Raw genomic sequence first — 17,862 nt, 5'->3', positions numbered from 1 at the left:
TCCACGTATTCCTTCCCGGCAACTGGGGACACCCAGCGTCGTGACAGTGAGCATATTATAGAGACCGGTAATGGGAATCACATTGGTATTGTGATTGAACTGCATGAGTGTACTGTGATTTCAGTATATTGCTGGATCACTCTGCTAAATCAGGAATCCCGTGTAACATCAAATATCTTCAAAGGAAACTTTTAGATTAAACATTGCACTCCCCGTGTGGGGGGGATATCTAAAAGAACCTAGTCAGAGAGTACTGGACTCTGACACTCCTGCAAAGCCCGGTGCCTCTGCAAATACCCCCTGCCCAGGGCTGTCCACGCCACTCCTAACTCTTTGCACAGAGCAAGTCGCATCCTGGGCTGTCGAGCTTTCTCGACTGACAGAGGAAAGCAGGGTGACCAGCTTCAGTGAAACGCTCTCTTTTGGGATGGCCAAATTTGCACAAGTCTCAACAGAACTGTCTTATTGTGATATCTTAAAGGTGTCCCAATAAATCTAGCCACACTCCCCTTTCAATCCCTGCATGGTAACTGAAGTGCGACTCCAGTTTAGACGACAACAGCGATGAGACTGATCTCACCCAGTGCCAGACCCCTTCAGTGCAGAGGCCTCTGTCCAGTCCAGCTGTCCGGACTTCCCTTTCTAGTCAAGGGAGAGAAAGAAGGTGTCTCCCTGAGAGGTCTTGAGAGACTTCTGGTGACAAGCTAATGCTCCTGAAAGCTTCCCATAGCTCCTAGGTCACATTTCCCAGCATCATATGGGATCCACAGGGCATCTCGAGAAGCAATAGCCTCTATATGTTGGCAAATGAATGAAGGCCTAAATGCAAACATTTAGATATAAGGTGAAAGCTATTTTAAAGTAACTCTATGCAAGAACAGAAAAATATCCACATTTCCACAATTTCAATAATTTTTTATCAATCTGAATTACTTTGTTCTTTCTTTTTTAGTGCCAAGCACTATGTGATGCACTGCAGCAATTACTTGCCCTATGTGAGTATACAGAGGCAGAAAGATAGAGAGACATGGATCTGTATATACAGTTTGTCATCAGAATGCATTTCCTACCGACACTCCGAATGGAGAAGATCTGAGGAACTGCTATGTCTATATAGGCATATTTCCCATCTCTTCTTCTGCCTCTTCTTCCCTTACAGAGCTCTCCAGGGGCAGATTCATTGAATCACAGCACTTAGGGCTTTTTACATTCATGTAAAAGACAACATGAGGGCCTCTGTCCTCAAATTCACTGCCATGCCGTCATCATTGTACATGTGGTGCTATTCTGACTGCAGCTTTCAAGGTGTCCCTGAAAAGAACAGGATGTAGGAGGAAAAAGTGAGATGGAAGGGTCTAGAAGGGAGCGCTAGAGGCACCAGACGATTGCAGTAGGTCCATGAAAGTGCAAAGAAAGCTTTTACATGTCCTAAACCATAATCGCTTTCATTCTAATGAAGAAGAAAGTTGCAATATGTCATTGGCTATGTCCTTCTAAGACAAGACCTCAGGAGGCAATGGTGGCCAGGATTAAAATTCCCATTGGCTTCAACAGCATGGGGATTTTACTAATTCACAAGAGAGATGTAGTTTGTGGAAAAGGAAACTAAGCACAACAGAAAATGATGTGACTCTAGTGAAAGTCAGCTAGAAGGGATTCCTAGCCATGTCGAAAGAACAGAGGAAGTATCTCCCTTTTACACCAGGGCACTCCTCTTAAATGTGTCTTAATTGGAAATGATGGCAAGAAGAACTCTCTAGCGTTTGGAAAACATGCATAGAAAAGCACTGGATAGAGCTGATAAAGATGAAAACCAAGAAGAACTATTTTCTTTCTTAAAAAAGAGAAATTATTTTGATCAGACAACTGCAAGGCATTCAGTCTCAGTCTGTCTTTTTTGACTTGTTCTGATACCAGGAATGAAACACTGCACTCCCCAAATGGCCCCCAGTGTTTCTCATTGGCGGTTGTTAGTATTTTGTTTACTCTATTTTCTGTATTTTCCTCACACAGAAAGACCCAGAAGCAACTGAAGCACCCAAAGACTATAACGAGGTTGTACTACTTTGCCAGTGGGAAACTGTGATTGTCTGAACTCCAGTTTTTCAACTCTAGGTTAAAAGCTGTCATTGCATCTTTACATGTCTGTCAATAGACTTCCCTGTCTATAATAGACTTACCCTGGCCAAGAAGCACAGAAACAACTCCTCTGCTCTTACTAGGAAATGAAATGTGAGGAAATATTCCTTCACTCCTTCTAATTTTCCAAATATCCTTCAGAAAGGAAACAGAGAGGAAGAACGAGGTCTTTTCCAAAGTATTCATAAATGCGCTATATAATATTGAGTACACCCACTGTGATGAAAAGAAATGAAAAACGGAGAAGTCAGGTCTGTGATTACTGTGGTGTACTGAACCACAGTTAATGTAAGTCTGTCCTACTTTTAGAATGACAGTGTGTGAAGCAAAAAAACCCATACCTTTTTCTTTCATGGTAACTCCTTTATACAACTAAGGATTGGAGGACATAAAAGCAATAGCACTCAGAAGTACCATCTTGTCCAGTTGAAATATAGGCTATGAAAACACATGAAAGGTGTATTTGCTAATATTAAATATAATTGACAGGTGCTGGGAAATGCAAAGAGTAGTGAAAGGAATTTCAATGCCTGCTGAACATTTTGTCTTTTTGCTGTTGCTGTTGTTGTTGTTGTTGTTGTTGTTCTCCTCGGTTTCCATTCCTTATTTGACTTTCCTGCCTCATGAGCTGATATTTAACCAGAGTGCCAAACTCTGCTGATAAAAACTCTGCCCAAATGAGGCCGTTAAAGAGTTTACATATCTTTGGGTTATATGACTTGTCCTTCACAGAACTACAGCTATGTGGATAAGCAGGATGTGACACCAGGGACGGAATTACTTCAGAAAAGGAATCTCTAACAGTAAAGATAGCACATTCTTTTACAAACAATATATTCCTTCCATAACTGGGTCACATTGACTTCGGCAAGGCCATTGCAGATGTTTTGTGCTAGACAGGCCTGCTTCCACACAGCTGTGCCTAAAAGTACCTGGGGGAGGATTTGCAGAAACATAGAATGGTTGAGGGTGGAAAGAGACCTCTGGAGATTGACCAGTTCAACCACCCTGCTCAAAGCAGGGTCAGCTAGAGCAGCTTGCTCAGGACCATTCCCAGTTGGGTTTTGAATATCTCCTGAGATGGAGACTCCACAATCTCTCTGGGCAGCCTGTTCCAGTGTTCAATCACCCTTACCGCAAAAAAGTTTTTTTTTTCTCAAGTTTAAATGGAATTTCTTGTACTTTGGTCTGTGCCTATTGCCTCTTTTTCTGCCCCTGGATACCACTGAGAAGAGCCTGGCTCCATCTTCTTTACTGCCCCCCATTAGGTATTTATACACTTTGATGAGATCCCCCCGGAGCCTTCTGTTCTGCAGGATGAAGAGTCCCAGCTCTCTCAGCCTCTCCTCCTGTGACAGATGCTCCAGTCCCCTCACGATCTTTGTGGCTCCTACCTGGACTTGCTCCAGTATGTGTGTGTCTCTCTTACCCTGGGGAGCCCAGGACTGGACACAGCACTCCAGATGCGGTCTCACCAGTGCTGAGTAGAGGGGAAAGATCACCTCCTCTGTCCTGCTGGCAGCACTCTTCCTAATGCAGTCCAAGATGCGGTGCTTTGCTTTGCTGCAGGGGCACATTCCTGGCTCCTGTTGAACTTGTATTGGGTCCAGAATCCACCCCTGGGGTATGTTGCTGGTGCCTGGCCTCCAGCTGCCCTCCATGAGGCTGATCACAACTCTCTGAGCTTGGCAGTTCGGTGAGAGTGACCATTGTCATGAGCCCTCCCTGAATCCTCCTTCTGCAAGCTTAAGTGTGGGAATGTGAAACAGGCCCTGAGAGTCGAGTGCTGCCTGAGCACTGCTGGACTTTTCCCCCCATAGTGACTCAGTTCGATACAAATGAGCATGCAAGAAGCAAGGAAAACATTAGAGTAATGCAATATCACTTGCATATAGATAGACAGATACAACATCACTTTGTTTTAGAGGCTAGAGATGGTTTTTGAGGCTTCAGTGTAATTAACTACATCTTTGTAGTTACGCCTTCCCCCTCCACCCTGGTAAACTATCTTGCACTGAACTCCAGCCTAACCATTTTTGTGAACTTGTTCCCCTCCTCCATTGTAACCCTCCCTCCATTTCCCTTAACCCCAGTCAGCTGGGCATGTGTCATCCCCACCATCCTGAGGATTCCTTCCACCCTTGGGAGACAAAAGGCTTCCCACCTGCTCCTCTTACTTCTTGGTGGCAACAATTTTCTATGGCTCCTAGAAAGGCTGCAGGACCATTCAAGGAGGGATGTGTCCTCCCCATCCCAGGCTGTGAGTCATCAGGTGTTGTGGGGGAGCTGAGCCTCACGCCTGCATCAGAGGGGACCCCCCCCTCTGCCCCTGACGCCCACCCCCGTAGCATCCCATGAGTAGCTCTGAGGGGTGCTGAGGCCTCCAGCTGCCCTGGAGAGCCCAGGGTGTGGGGAGAGCCGCAGGCTCTCGCACCAGCCCACCGACCCTGCATGATGCCAGGCCAGCACAGTGAAAGGCCCTGGATGTGCCTCAGGACATCTGCACAGTGGGACGGCAGACAGTGCAGCATGCAGGGACTTGTGTATTTCTCAAGGTGCTGCTGAAGGCCAGGCTGGAGACCTGTCCCTGGACAAAGTGGCCTGGCACGAGGTGCCTGCCCCAAAGCCTCTTCAGGATCTGCTCTAGAAGAATCCCAAGCAGTACAGTCCTGGAGGGAAGAGGGATCACCTCCCCCAAGCTCAAGAATGAACTATCCTGACAAACTGAAAATCAAGAAGAAGCATCAGGAGGCCTGCAGGTATGAACCAGGAGCTGCTGACAAAACTCAGATGTAAAAAGGAAGTCTACAAGAGGTGAAAGCAGATACAAGTGACCTAGGAGGAATAGAGAGACACTGTCCAAGCATGGAGGGATGGGGTCAGGAAAGCCAGAGCCCACCTGGAGTTGAATCTGGGGAGGGAAGTGAAGGGCAACGAGGAAGGCTTCTACAGATCCATCAGCAGCAAGAGGAAGGCTAGGGAAAATGTGGCCCTGCTGCTAATTGGGGTAGGGGCCTTGGTGACAAAGGAGAGGGGAAAGGTGGAGGTATCTCCCTTCTGTGTTGTCCCTCTGGCAGATCTCGGGGTAGGTCAAGCCTGCCTGAGCACCAGGGCCTGTGAATAGGAGGCTTCTGCTGGTTGTCCGAGGAAGGCCTCATCTACTCCTTCCTGACCAGGCGGTCTAGAGCAGACACCCACACAAACATTGCCCATGATCTGCCCATTAATCCTAACCCATCAGGTCTCGACCAGCTTATCCTCCATCCCCAGGCAGAGCTCCATGCCTTCCCGCTGCTCTCTCACACAAAGGACAACTGCCCCTCCTTGCCATCCCAGCCTGTGCCTCCTAAAGAGCCTCTGTCCATCCCTCCCAGCATTACAGTTGTGTGAGCTCTCTCACCACGTCTCCATGATCCCAATGAGATTGCAGCCCTGTAAATGCACACACATTTCTGACTCCTCCTGTTTGTTCCCCCACTTCCTGGCAGGGTCTACCAGCAGCTCTCAAGTGAACCCCCGCTCCCCTCCCAAAGTGGGCACACAGCACTTAGGTGTTGTCTCTCTCTGCAGGAGTTGAGTATCTGTGACACTGTGTTGGGGCTTTTTCACCAATGGGTCAAGTCCCTCCGTGGTATCCCTGACCCAGCATGGCTCACCTGTGGGCTGCTGTTCCTCAGGGTGTCCCTGCTCCAGCGCAGGTTGCCTTTAGACCACAGTATCTCAGAGGTGTACCCTCCGGGAATGGAGCATCTCCTTCCAAGGGCCTCTCGTCCTGCCAAGGGCACCACGGAGAAGATTCTGGCTCCACCTTCTTTACTGCCTCCCATCAGATGCTTATAAACCTTGATAAGAGCCTTTTCTGAGCCTTTTCTTCTCCAGGCTAAACAGTTCCAGGTCTCACAGACTTTCCATGTATGAGATGCTCCAGAACCTTAATCATCTTTGTGGCCCTTTGCTGGACTTGCTCCAATATGTCCACGTGTCTCTCCTGTACTGGGGAGCCCTGAACTAGACACACCAGTCCAGAAGTGGTCTCACCAGTGCTGAGTAGAGGGGGAGGATCACCTCCCTTGACCTCCTGCCAACGTTCTTCCTAAGGTAGCCCAGGATACCATTGGCTTTTGCTGCAAGGGCACATTGCTGGCTCACAGTCAACTTGGTGTTCACCAGGACACCCAGGTCCTTCTCTGCAGATGGCACCCAGCCTGTACTGGTGCATGGGGTCATTCTTCCCTAGGTGAAGAACTTGGCATTTTCCTTTCCTGAACTCCATGAGGTTCCTCTCTGCCCTTTTCTCCAGCCTGTCAAGATCACTCCGAATGGCAGGGCAACCATCTGGTGTATCAGCCACTCCTCCCAGTGCTGTATCATCAGCAAACTTGCTGACGGTGCACTCCTGAAGCCAAGGGCATGGGACAGAGCTTTGTAAGCTCCTGACAGGGTTCTCCTCCTCCAGGAAATGGTCTTCTAGTTGGGCAGCAAAGTCTTGTCAGAAGGGCAGTGTCTCTGTAGTTTCCTTCTCCCAAGGGGGACCAGGGAGATGCCATGACTTTCTCTGGGTCAAGCCCCAGCCCCTGCTGCAGAGACACATGGCCTGGAAGACCTTGGAGCCAGCCTCCGGGTACACAGAGCAGCAGGAAGTCAAGCTTCCAGCTTCTGGTTGAAAGCCAGTTCATGCTCAAAGCTAACAGGCGTGTTTCCAGGAACCATTTGAAGCACAAGGACAGCAGTTGCCTCAGTGATGAAAGCTTCACACTTGCTCTACAGGCAGTGAACAAAATGAAGAAAACCCTAGCTGATCAGTTCAGTACTGAGCTCCACCTCTTGGTCACTTCCTTGGGTGTCACGGGTCCTCCTCCCGCTCCTCACCCACTTCTGTCTACCAAAAGCTCTCCCAAGCCTCCTCCACTCTTTCTGTCTCCCCATCACGTTCCCCAGAGCCCTTTGGACCCCTTGTCCCCCCTGGTTTGGCCCCATGGGGGAGGAGGGGTCCCAGCACCACTTGTGTGCACCCCTGTGCACCCAGAGCTGTTAGCTGCGGTGGATGGTGCTTCCCCCCACCCAGCAGCACCAGCCCTGACCCCAGGGGATGGCTGTGGTGGTGCCAAATGCTCCCACAACTGGGGTCACATCTGGCACATTGTTCCAGGTGTGGTTGGAGACTGGCCCAGCAGAGACCCCCACCAGGAACAGCTGCTCTCTGTTCAACCTTGCAATTATAGAACGATGCTGAGTGTGGATAAAATGCCACCCTGACTGGTGTACATGACCACACTCACTAGAGACAGGTGGATATATTTCATAAGGACAATTACTCATAGCACACATTCTTCAGAATTCCTTCACGCAAACCCTTTGCAAGCAAAGTGCTGTGGTCAAAATGGATCCCAAGATGCAGGAAGACTGGCCAAATGTCTCTGTGCATCAACCCTACATGAGGTGATACATCAGCTGGAAGCACAACGACATGGGTACATGCTTCCTGAAAGACTGGTGAGGAAATTGAGGGGACGCTGGGCTGCACCAGCCACTCCTCTGCACCCCCTGGATGTACTGGAAAATGAAGAAATGGGTTGAAACAAGAAGAGATCTAGAGCCCAGCTTAGACAAAGACAGGGTCCAATAGTCCCCTGGGAACACTGGAGTTCAGTAACAAGCCTATGGACAGAGGCTTATGCTCTGCTGGGGCTGTCCACACTGAGCACAGAGAAGGTGGACTAAGAGCCTGCCTGTACTCAGGGAAAGGGAAAGCCTTGCTCAGTGTCACCACGGATGAGATTGCTCTCACTGAACTTTAGGTGAACAATTCAGAGGTCAAAACAGAGGTGCCTAGTCCTAACCTAGATGCATTAAGATGGTAAGAGAGGTCTGCATTATGTTGGCAGTTATAACTCTGAACCCTCAGGTTCACACTTCCTTTTGGAGGGGTAGAAGATAGTCAGGTGGCCCTTAGGAACCAATGTCTCACCCCTGAAGAGCTCCCAGAGGTCTGCAATGAAGATGCCTAGATGTCAGTCTGTCACTCCAGCCTCCCTCTGCCCTTAGAGAGGAGGAATCTGTTCCTCTCCTCTCCTTTAGAAATCCATTCTGCGAAAAGTTGAATCATGTCCTAAACTCCACTGACTAACCTAAGGCAACCTAAGGTGTCTACCTCTTGAACATTTAAAATCTATCCTTTCGATGTCCAACATTAGAAAGATAAGGCAGGGAGTGTGACAGTAGCTCCACAGAAGCTGCTTTCACAGGTTACGTTTCTTGATAGCACCTTTTAAGATTTGGTGTTTCTCTCTCTTAGGCTGCCTCACAAAATGGATCTACATTTCTGCAGGGATTAGGTCACCTGGGTACCAGCTATCATTTTAATTAATGTCCTGTCACCCTCTCAGACCGACTCTGCTGAGGAGCATCTCAGGAAAGCACAGAGGACCGTGATTCTTCAGGGAATGCCAAAGGACTTTGGGTGGTTTTACTTGAAAGGAAAAAGAAAATCAGAGCTTACTTCTGTCTGGCAGCACAGTGCATCAGAACAAACGGCATTAGCAGCTGACTCAAAGAGGCTCTGCAAGAACCTTGAAATGAGACATGCCAGATTGTTCTCTCAAGGTTGTGGGAGGAGAGGGAAGGAGATGATGGTCTGCAGAAATTCTGCTGGCCTTCTATTTCCCCTTGATAGTGTTTCCTGCACATAGATTAATGTAAGTAACTGCTTTGCTGCATTTCACCTCATTTTCTGTTGACTGCTATTTTTGTTGTTGTTGTTGAGTTCCTAGACTGCCTGCCTGCCTGCCTGTGACTGTCCCCCTTTGCCTGTGATATTTCTCAGGCAATGAGACCTTGCTGACCAGTCTGTGTCTATGTGCCTGGGTCTCTAGCCCTTCCTCTGCTTCAGCTTGTTGGCCAGGTCCAGCTAAGCTGCACAGAGTAGTATTGTTCTCTCTTTTGGGCTTATACAAGTTCCGTGAGCAAAAGCAGCAGGATGGAAAGGAGATGGTCTATGTAGGGGTAGACTGTCCTGAGAGGACTGCATTTAGAATTCATTGTCTTCAAGACCTCAGGTAATGAATTCAGGACCGACTCCATATCAAACCAAGCTTAATTTTTCCAGTGTTCACAGTAAATAAATAAATAAATAAAATGGTCTTTTGAGTCTCTGTTAGTTTATTTGTCTATTTGCTTTACAGGATAGGGCTTTCTTTTATCCCCAGCTGAATGAATATCCTTAATCTTTTTATCTCTTTGGTTTTTTCTTTTTTTTTTCCCCTCTCTCTCCTTTGTATTCCTTTCTTATTTATTTTTCCTTCTGATGGCCAGAAGGTTTTATCAAAATCATTTCTCAGCAAGAAAGATTGCTGTGACTGAAGAAAAATCTGTTTATAAAGATTTCTGCTCTATATGGAAAAGTTTCAGCTTGGATGGAAAGACAACAGTTTTAATCATAGAATGCTTGTCTTCCCTCTTTTTGGCTTTTTTTCCCCCTGAAAATAAAATCATTCCCAGGGAATAAAACTTTCCTCTTATCTAACTCTCCCATTCACCTTTATTTTCCATATGCCTCCTCCTTTATCACCATCCTCTTCTGCTTTCTCTCCATTCCTTACCTAATCAAAAAGTTAATGTCACTTTGAAGAGATGTTTTATCTTTCTCCAGGATGCATTTTATCTCATCCTAAAATATAGGTTTAAGATAGACTAGAGAAAGAATGATTAAGAAATGTCTATTTTTTCTCCATTGACTCTAAAGGGACACTTGGGTGAGAAGCTCAAATGCAAAAACTTACAGGTTGTTAATAGTGGATTCCTACTCTAACCTAGAAACTAAGTTTGTTGTTACTGTTTGAAATGGTGTCTCCTTACTCTATGGTGTTTCTCCGTGCCTCTCCTCTCTTCTCTGTTTTCCTTACAAACTTTTTGTGAGTAACCCCATGTACTTATTTTGTTATACTTTTACATTTCTCTACCTGTCCCTACTTCCTCTAACCTTCTGAGGAATCGTTTCCTCCACTCACCATCTTCTCTTACTCACTGCAGCTCAGTTGCAGATATGTTGAACCATACGACTGTCACAGAGTTCCTTCTCTTGGGCTTCCCCTCCCTCCACCATCAGGAGTACCTAATAGCAATCACTTTCCTGGCTTCCTACCTGGTGATCTTAGTTGGAAACCTGCTGATCGTTGCCCTCATTCTTTCTGACCGAGACCTCCACAGACCTATGTACTTTTTCCTCTGCAACCTCTCCTCTTTGGAGATCTTCTTTGCTACATCCATCATACCCAAAACAGTAGCAAGCTTGTTGATGGACAGCAAAGCCATCTCCTTCCCAGCTTGCTTAACTCAGTTCTATTTCTGCACCTTCCTGGGTGTCATCAAATTTGTCCTTCTGGCTGTCATGTCCTACGACCGTTATGTGGCCATATGCTACCCTCTTCAGTACCCCATGCTCATGAACAGCCAGTTTTGTGTTCAGCTCCTGTTGGGGTCATGGACTGCAGGCTTCCTGGCCACCATTGTCCCCACTGTCCTAGTTGCCAGGTTGCCCTTCTGCAATGCCAATCATATTGACCACTTCTTCTGTGACGGTGTGCTTTTGATCAAGTTGTCCTGTGCAGACACACGGACTGTGGAGCTGATAAATTTCATGAACGCTTTCATCATCCTCTTTGGCTCACTGGTCATGACAGCAGTGTCCTACCTGTACATCATTAACACCATACTAAAGTTGCCCTCAGCTTCATCGAGGAACAAGGCATTTTCTACATGCTCCTCTCACTTCACCATTGTCATCTTGGGCTATGGTAGCTGCATCTTCCTGTATATGCGGCCTTCAAGTCACCACATTTCCTATAACAAAATGGTGGCCCTGCTCAACACAATGGTAACTCCTCTGATGAGCCCCTTCATTTTCAGCCTGAGGAACGAGCAGATGAAGAAGGCTCTCAAGGTGGGCTTGAAGAGAAGCGTGATAATCTCCAGGAAATGTTTTTCCTTCTGAGAAGAGATTCTGTAAGTGGAGGGAAAAGGGAGGGGGGGGGATGGAACAAATGATTAGGATTCATTTGCTGAAATTGCACCTTTCTTTCTTAGCAGTGTGAACTTTCATAAAATCACACCAGTTTCTCTCCTGAAACATATCACCATGATAAGACCTAATCCTCAGATAGGGATGCCTTTCAAATGGTCTAAAAGCACTTTACAAACCCTGGTGAATACCCTGGTGATGGTGTTTTCTAAGTGTGGAAACTGAGACAGAAAGCAACAAGCTGAGGAGTTCCTCCTTCCTTGGCACACCAAATTCTCAAGACGGTTCACCTTCCTCCAGTTTGAATGCAGCTTCTCCTTGTCACACAATCTGGTTTCCCCTGCTTATTTTGGTGGCAGAACTTTGTTGAACCTCTTTGCCTTTAGAAAGAGACAGAAAACAGGTGGAACAACAGAAAAAGAGAACAATAATGGCTTTACTTCTCTGCTAAGTGGCACTTGCTTTCTCCCCATTAATCTCCTCACTGGGACAAGAACATAGACAAAATAAAGTCTAAATTACCCACCTAACATCAGCTCTCTTTTAAGCTGCAACTAAATCCAGAATATTGGTCAGTAATTTAATTGTTGAGTAACAATGCAATTGTCCACAGGTCAAGCTTAATGAAATAAATGCCCAGTGCTTATGATACAATACTGTTAGAGCCAATACTTCATCTGATAGAACAGATTCACGCAGTAGAATTAGTTTGTCCACTTATAAACATTTGTAACTTAAATGCCCTAAGCTGAGTGCATTGCCTGCCCTCCTTTGATTGTGGGGAAGAATCAGCAGTCTAGAGGATTATATCATCTCCTCTTACGCTAATTGTCCATAGCATTTCAGAGGAACTATACTGAGCATAGAATTGGAAGCTCAACTTTTTCATAGGAAATACCAGGTGCGCTGAACCACACGCTGGGCAATGTGTTATAATTTGCACAGGTGAGGGACTCCAGCTCAGTGAGGTGCATCCTCTGCAGCCCCAAGGATTAGATCTAGACCTTAAGTTCTCTCCAACCCCTTCACCAAACAAAACCAAAGAAAAAAATCCTTTTCTCTAATCCTTGTCATGGTATTGCCATTTTGTCATTTTCATGGATTCATTTTCACTCACGATTTGCAAGACAAATATCTTGTTTTGGAATGAGAATCAAAAGCAGTATTTGTTTATCCATTTTAAATAAAAATATGACATTATCATTCTATCTGAGAGACATTTTTGTTATTTAAATCACTCACTCCCAATAGTACAGAAGCACAAGATGGATGAGTTTAGTCTTAAATGCCTAGCATGGAAATTTTGAAGTTATTTAGTTGGATGACTCCCATCCCCTTTAAGTTGGCAAAGAATCCCACCAAGACATCTTCAGTGAAGAGACTTTGGAATCACAGATAGTGCTTTAACTTAGTTATCTTAGGCATCTTATTGTGAAAAATCCCCCTCAAAGTCACTGTGGCAGTAATGTCTCTGATCTTTCTGGATAGAAAGCGACAGTTTGACTATCTGTGTGAGAGCCCCACCTCTGGTTACAGCACAGAAGTAACAGAACCTCACTGTTTGTCCACTGCTACCTCTACACCAATATCTTAGGTGCTTGCTTTGCTCTGATGGCCTGGCCTCCAGACTGTTCACTTTATTCACACCAGGGAAAAGTCCAGGTGCAGTTGTGGGGACAGTTCATTCACGAATTTGCTTCTTCCATTGAAGGAACAGGTCACTCCAAGAGCTGTCCCTTGCAAGGGGTACAAACAAGACTGTGCTGGGTGTTGCTTCCTCTGCTCTGTGCAGAAGTCGAACTGTATTTTATGCCCTAAGGCATGCAGCACATATCCTCACTGCCACGCTATAAAACAAAACAAAGCACATGTTTTGTCAGCGGTGATCAACAGCCCTCACTTGATTTCATGTGCCTTGAATGGAGGAAACACACACAAAACTACGTGCCTGTGTCTCTGGGCTGCAGGGGCACTACGTGGGCCAGCAGACACCCAGGAGGCCCAGAAGTTAAGCAATATGAGCAGCATTTCCTGACAACAGGGTCTGCTTCCTGTAATAAATGTGCACAGTAAATAACAGACTTTCTTCTGTGGATAAAGGTCCCCTAAATAGCTATCCACCTCCCTGACACCTGAGCTGCATGAATAATGGATTAGTGGGTAAATTGAAAATGAAATAAGTAAATAAATAAAAAAAAGGCGGACCTTGAGGACTTTGCTAAATGAACACAGAAATATTCTGGTCTACTGCAAAGCCTTTCTTAGATCTAAAATGTTACGTTCCTTCTGAAAGTACTGACAACAGAAGTTGCATTCACCCCAGCCAGCGAGAGGGTGGCCCTGAAGCTCTTGTGTTGCCTACTCCTGTAAAGGCGTCAGTAACATGCTCCATGAATGTGACAGGAGAAAGTAAGTGCCCAAAGTAAGTTTCTAAGATCTGCATGAGAGAACGTAGGCCAGAAATCATTTGTATTCCATTACTTTCTTTCCGGAAGACTCTGCCCATGCTGCCATCCAACAGGGTAGGTCTTCTTTCTGTGCAAAACTTTCAAACATTTTTGCTTCCTTCTAACAGAAATATGATGATATTCCTCTTTAGTTTCCTCCTAAATTATAAACCAGCTCAAGTGAGATAAATAATTTTGTATAGCTGCCTATTTCTGTTCCCAAGTATAAAGGGAGGCCAAATGATTAACACAAACTAAGACAGCTCAACTCCACAAGTGCAAAGGCCACCCTACCAGACTTCTGCTAAGTCACTGTTTTCACAGAGGGACTCCATATGATCTTTTGATAATGCACCCTACAAGCTTGGGAAGAGAGTTTCCCCTGTGTCAGTATGATTCCAGCCCCCCAGTTTGTTGTGTGATAAGCACAAAAGAACAATCTATGGATAAGCAGTTTGTAGCAGCATGGGTGCCCTCTTCCCTTTCTGCTCCCTGGAAGACATGGACCTGGCTGCATATTTCAACACTACGCAAGTTCAAGACGGAAGTGTATTCTGGAAAAGGAACTAAGGGGTGGAAAAGGAATGGTCATGAAGGGACAACTGTTGAGAGAGGAAGCTAGAATTAAAATTTTCAAAACTACCTCTTCATGCCATGGTAGCGACTTTTTTAATCCTGTAAACATTACTACACATCTGGCACTGATTTTTTTTGCCATAATTGTGAATATAATTCATGTACCTGCTTCCCAGCTATCCTAAACACAGGAGTTGTTCCAAAGCTATATTAGAACAGGAAAATATTAAAACTCAGCTTGCTCTTTCTCAGATCAGGTGACAACAGGCTGCTCAGTTTTGGAATCTGTCTCCTGAATATGTCTACTTCATGCAGATCACTGAACCATCTCTCTTGGGATGAAGACGCACATTCAGACAGATGCAGGCATGCATGGTTAAATGCATCTTTTCTGTCATGATATGAAAGATAAAAAAGAACTGGTTGGGGATGGGATTATCAATGGCAACCTGAGCATCTTGATTAGAAGAGTGAGGGCTGTGTAAAAGACAGAAAACCCTTTGCTAGGGGTTGGCAGGGTGTTGGGTTTTGGTAAGAGATACACAATGATTAGGGTGCTGTAGAAATTTTTACTACAGGGAGGTGGAAGGAGGTGGCTGAGAAAGCCTTCTGTCTTTCTCTGGTAGAAGGGGTTCCCAAAACAGTGAATAGGGTACTAACACATCCCATGCCTGGCAGAATTGAAAGGCATGGGAATGCTGCTCAGCAATTACCAACATAATGAAGTGGATATTCCCAAGGAGAGTCATAATGCAGATAACTAGAACCATCAGGAAGAGGAAGGTCTGAAATTCTGGGACATTAGTGCACCCTAGAAGGCTGCTTTTGGTAACAGATGTCCCACCGTCCCACCTCTATTCCATAGGATAGCACTAGATGGCCACTGGAAATGGACATTCATGAAGTTCATTTGAAACACGCTAGTGTAACTTTGTTAGGCTTAAACATGAGAAACAAATGAAACCAGAATACATCATGTGCTCATTCAAAACTTTTGTGCTTAACAAAACTCTTAATTTCTCCTACTAGCCACCCTGCGGATTAGAGGCAATGAGAAGCTCATTAGGGTTCCCACAGTCTTACAAACTCCCAGGGGAAAGTTGCCCAGCGTGAAGTGAAATCACAGGACTAAAGTGCCTTGGAGGTTTAATGGGGCTTGCTGAGGGCTGTTAGAGATAGAGCTGCTGCCAGAAGTCCATGTCCCTCCCCAAGCACTGATTAGACCAGACCATCAGAGGCACCACTTGCAGGAAGACAAAGGAAAGGGACAGAGGTTCTTCCCTCAAGAAGCACCTTTGATGTGGGGTGCCTCTTCCATTTTTGACACACGTGCCCTCACAGAGTTTTAATGCTTTGCTTCAATGCAGTCTACACATCCCTGCAGCCCCAGCCCTGCATAATTCTCCCCACATCATCCTCCGTCCTCAAGCAGTGCCTCTCAGGGATGAAATATAATCCTTGCAACTTCAGTCTTCCTGATACTCCTCAGGCCTAGACTGCAGGCCCCCTGCAATCTGACCCCATCTGTTGGTACCCAATGTCTTCACAAGGAACCTCATGGTATCCGAAAACTGCTCCGCATCCCCCAGATCCCACTGTTTGAGTGGTGCCTCTCAATCAGAAATCACAAGCCACTCTATGTAACACCTGCCCTTTTTATCCCTGAACTTCCACTCACCACCAAAAGTTTTAATCTTCAGCTCCTTCTTCTCCCGGCTCATGAAGTGGGCACTTGGGATGCTCTGTAGTGTGTAAAGTTATCTGCATGGGGCTGGTAAATGAAACCAGGGCATGCAAGAAACTGGCAGCCACCTGCTGCAACAGCTAGATAACAGGCTGGATATCCTAGGACATGTAAAATGGCACTAGACAGCTGCTTAAGCCATTGAAGGCTGGTCGGTGGAATTACTCCCCAGCCCTATGAACTGAGTACATTTCCATGTGAGATCAACTACGCAGCTCATGTGGAGCTACCTGCACAAGAACACCCACAGTCAGGTGTCTAGCTCTCTGAACTGAATCTTCTCTGAAGCATCTTCCTTAGGATGATTTGCATCCCATTGGAAAATCAACTTATTCTCTTCATTGATGGCCAGGGTACATCAAGCTGTGGCTGTCTGCACTTAAAATATCTCAGTTTAGCCAAGGCAGAATCTCTTCCTGGGGTCTTCATTTCTCAAGGAGAGAGAACACTTTTTCCATCCAACCCCTCTCCCCACCCCAGCTCACCCCCTGCAAAAAAGCAAAGCAAAGCAAAAGAAACAAGACTTGAGAGCTGGAGAAAATGCTTTGCTGTGAGGGTTTCAGATTCTGCCTTAGGCACAGGAACTTCCTCCCACGGAGTCCCCTCCCCAGCTTGCAGAGAAGGGCAGGGATGGGGTGCAGTAAGGAAACGTAGCTTGCGAGCTCTATGGCAGAAGCTGTGAGAAGGGGTTGGATACTGATGTACTGTTTAATAGACTACAGTCAGGAAGCAATCAAGGGGACATTTTTCCCTGAAGAACTTCAAAAATGAACCCTGAAGAGAACAAAATCTACAAAATTGAGATGATCATTGCTGTAAAGGAAGAAAGAAACAGCTGCTGGTAAAATGGTATGGCTGGTCCATAAATTGAACAGTTGCATAGAAGCCTCCCAAGTGTGCACACCTAATTTGGGGGAATGGAGTGGGGGAAAAAAGAGGATAGAGGACAGTGCTTTTCACATCGTACTGCCTAGCAATGCCAGCACCAGGGTTTGCCACCAAACCCAACTCAGACTTTGCCATAGGGCAGGTGAGGACCCTGGAGCACTCAGGCAAGTGAGAGCTGGGGCTGGCAGAAGTACAGTACCTGCACAGCTGGATTAGCACCAAAGATAAACTACCTTTGGAACCGCGCTGCTGGGTATGGCATGGCACTATCCTTCACAGAGAGGCTGTTCACTGCCCCTCTCCATCCTGGTGGATAGCAGGAACAATCTTACTCACCCCACAGCAAAGCTTCAGTGATTGACTTGCCAGCCATAATCCTGGTCTACATGGTATAATTAAGAAAACAAAGCTTAAAATAGATGAAAACTTCAAAGCTTTTGTACAGCTGGGGGCTAGTGCAGGGGAATTAGCTGCCTGATTTAGAGTTAGGTGTCAGCTCAGATCTTAGCTTAGCTTAAGCTCAGAGCTAAGATTTAGACCTGAGCTTGCACTAGATGCTCTGGCAACTGAAATTAGGTGGAAAAAATTCACCTGCATATCTCCGTATTCGTATTTTCTTATTCCTGGGGGTAGTAGGACCTTAATATCCCACACCCAGATACTTGATACTCCCAGTCTTTTGCAGTGCAGCCATTTCAGGCCTTCTCTGAATGCCACACAGCTGACACCTGAGAGAGCACTGAGTTACTTGCCAAGGCTTACACTGTGGAGCAGGCAGAAGGCAGAGGCAGGACCTATCAGCCACTTCTGGAGTTGCATCCTTGTTCTTCATGTGTCCTGTATGAACAGAGAGCAACATGGAGCTCCAACATGAGCACGGAACTGCAATGAGATCAAACTCCCAATGACACACTGAGGAAGAGGACTAAACTGTCTCTTTTTTGTTGGCAGTTTGCACTATGTTAACCAGATGTGGACCTAGAATAAGATGATGCCCAGGATGAGATGGGAGCTGGGGCATTTCTGAGCAAGAAAGGAACAATTTGGCACAA

At 46.1% G+C, this 17,862-nt stretch overlaps 1 protein-coding gene across 1 annotated transcript; it reads left to right on the top strand.

The window, feature by feature from the left end:
• Positions 1–10,279: 10,279 nt before the first annotated feature.
• On the top strand, positions 10,280–11,128 carry LOC136996314 (olfactory receptor 6M1-like; the record flags this gene model as incomplete). Its single annotated transcript, XM_067317243.1, has 1 exon — positions 10,280–11,128. A coding segment is annotated over one exon (849 nt), but the record flags the coding sequence as incomplete, so codon positions are not given.
• Between the last annotated feature and the right edge of the window lie 6,734 nt (positions 11,129–17,862).

Source organism: Apteryx mantelli, unplaced genomic scaffold, assembly GCF_036417845.1.
Source record: "Apteryx mantelli isolate bAptMan1 unplaced genomic scaffold, bAptMan1.hap1 HAP1_SCAFFOLD_34, whole genome shotgun sequence".
NCBI classification, from domain to species: domain Eukaryota; kingdom Metazoa; phylum Chordata; class Aves; order Apterygiformes; family Apterygidae; genus Apteryx; species Apteryx mantelli.
The sequence above is the reverse complement of the archived record's forward strand: the minus strand, read 5'-3'. Positions and strand labels throughout refer to the sequence as shown.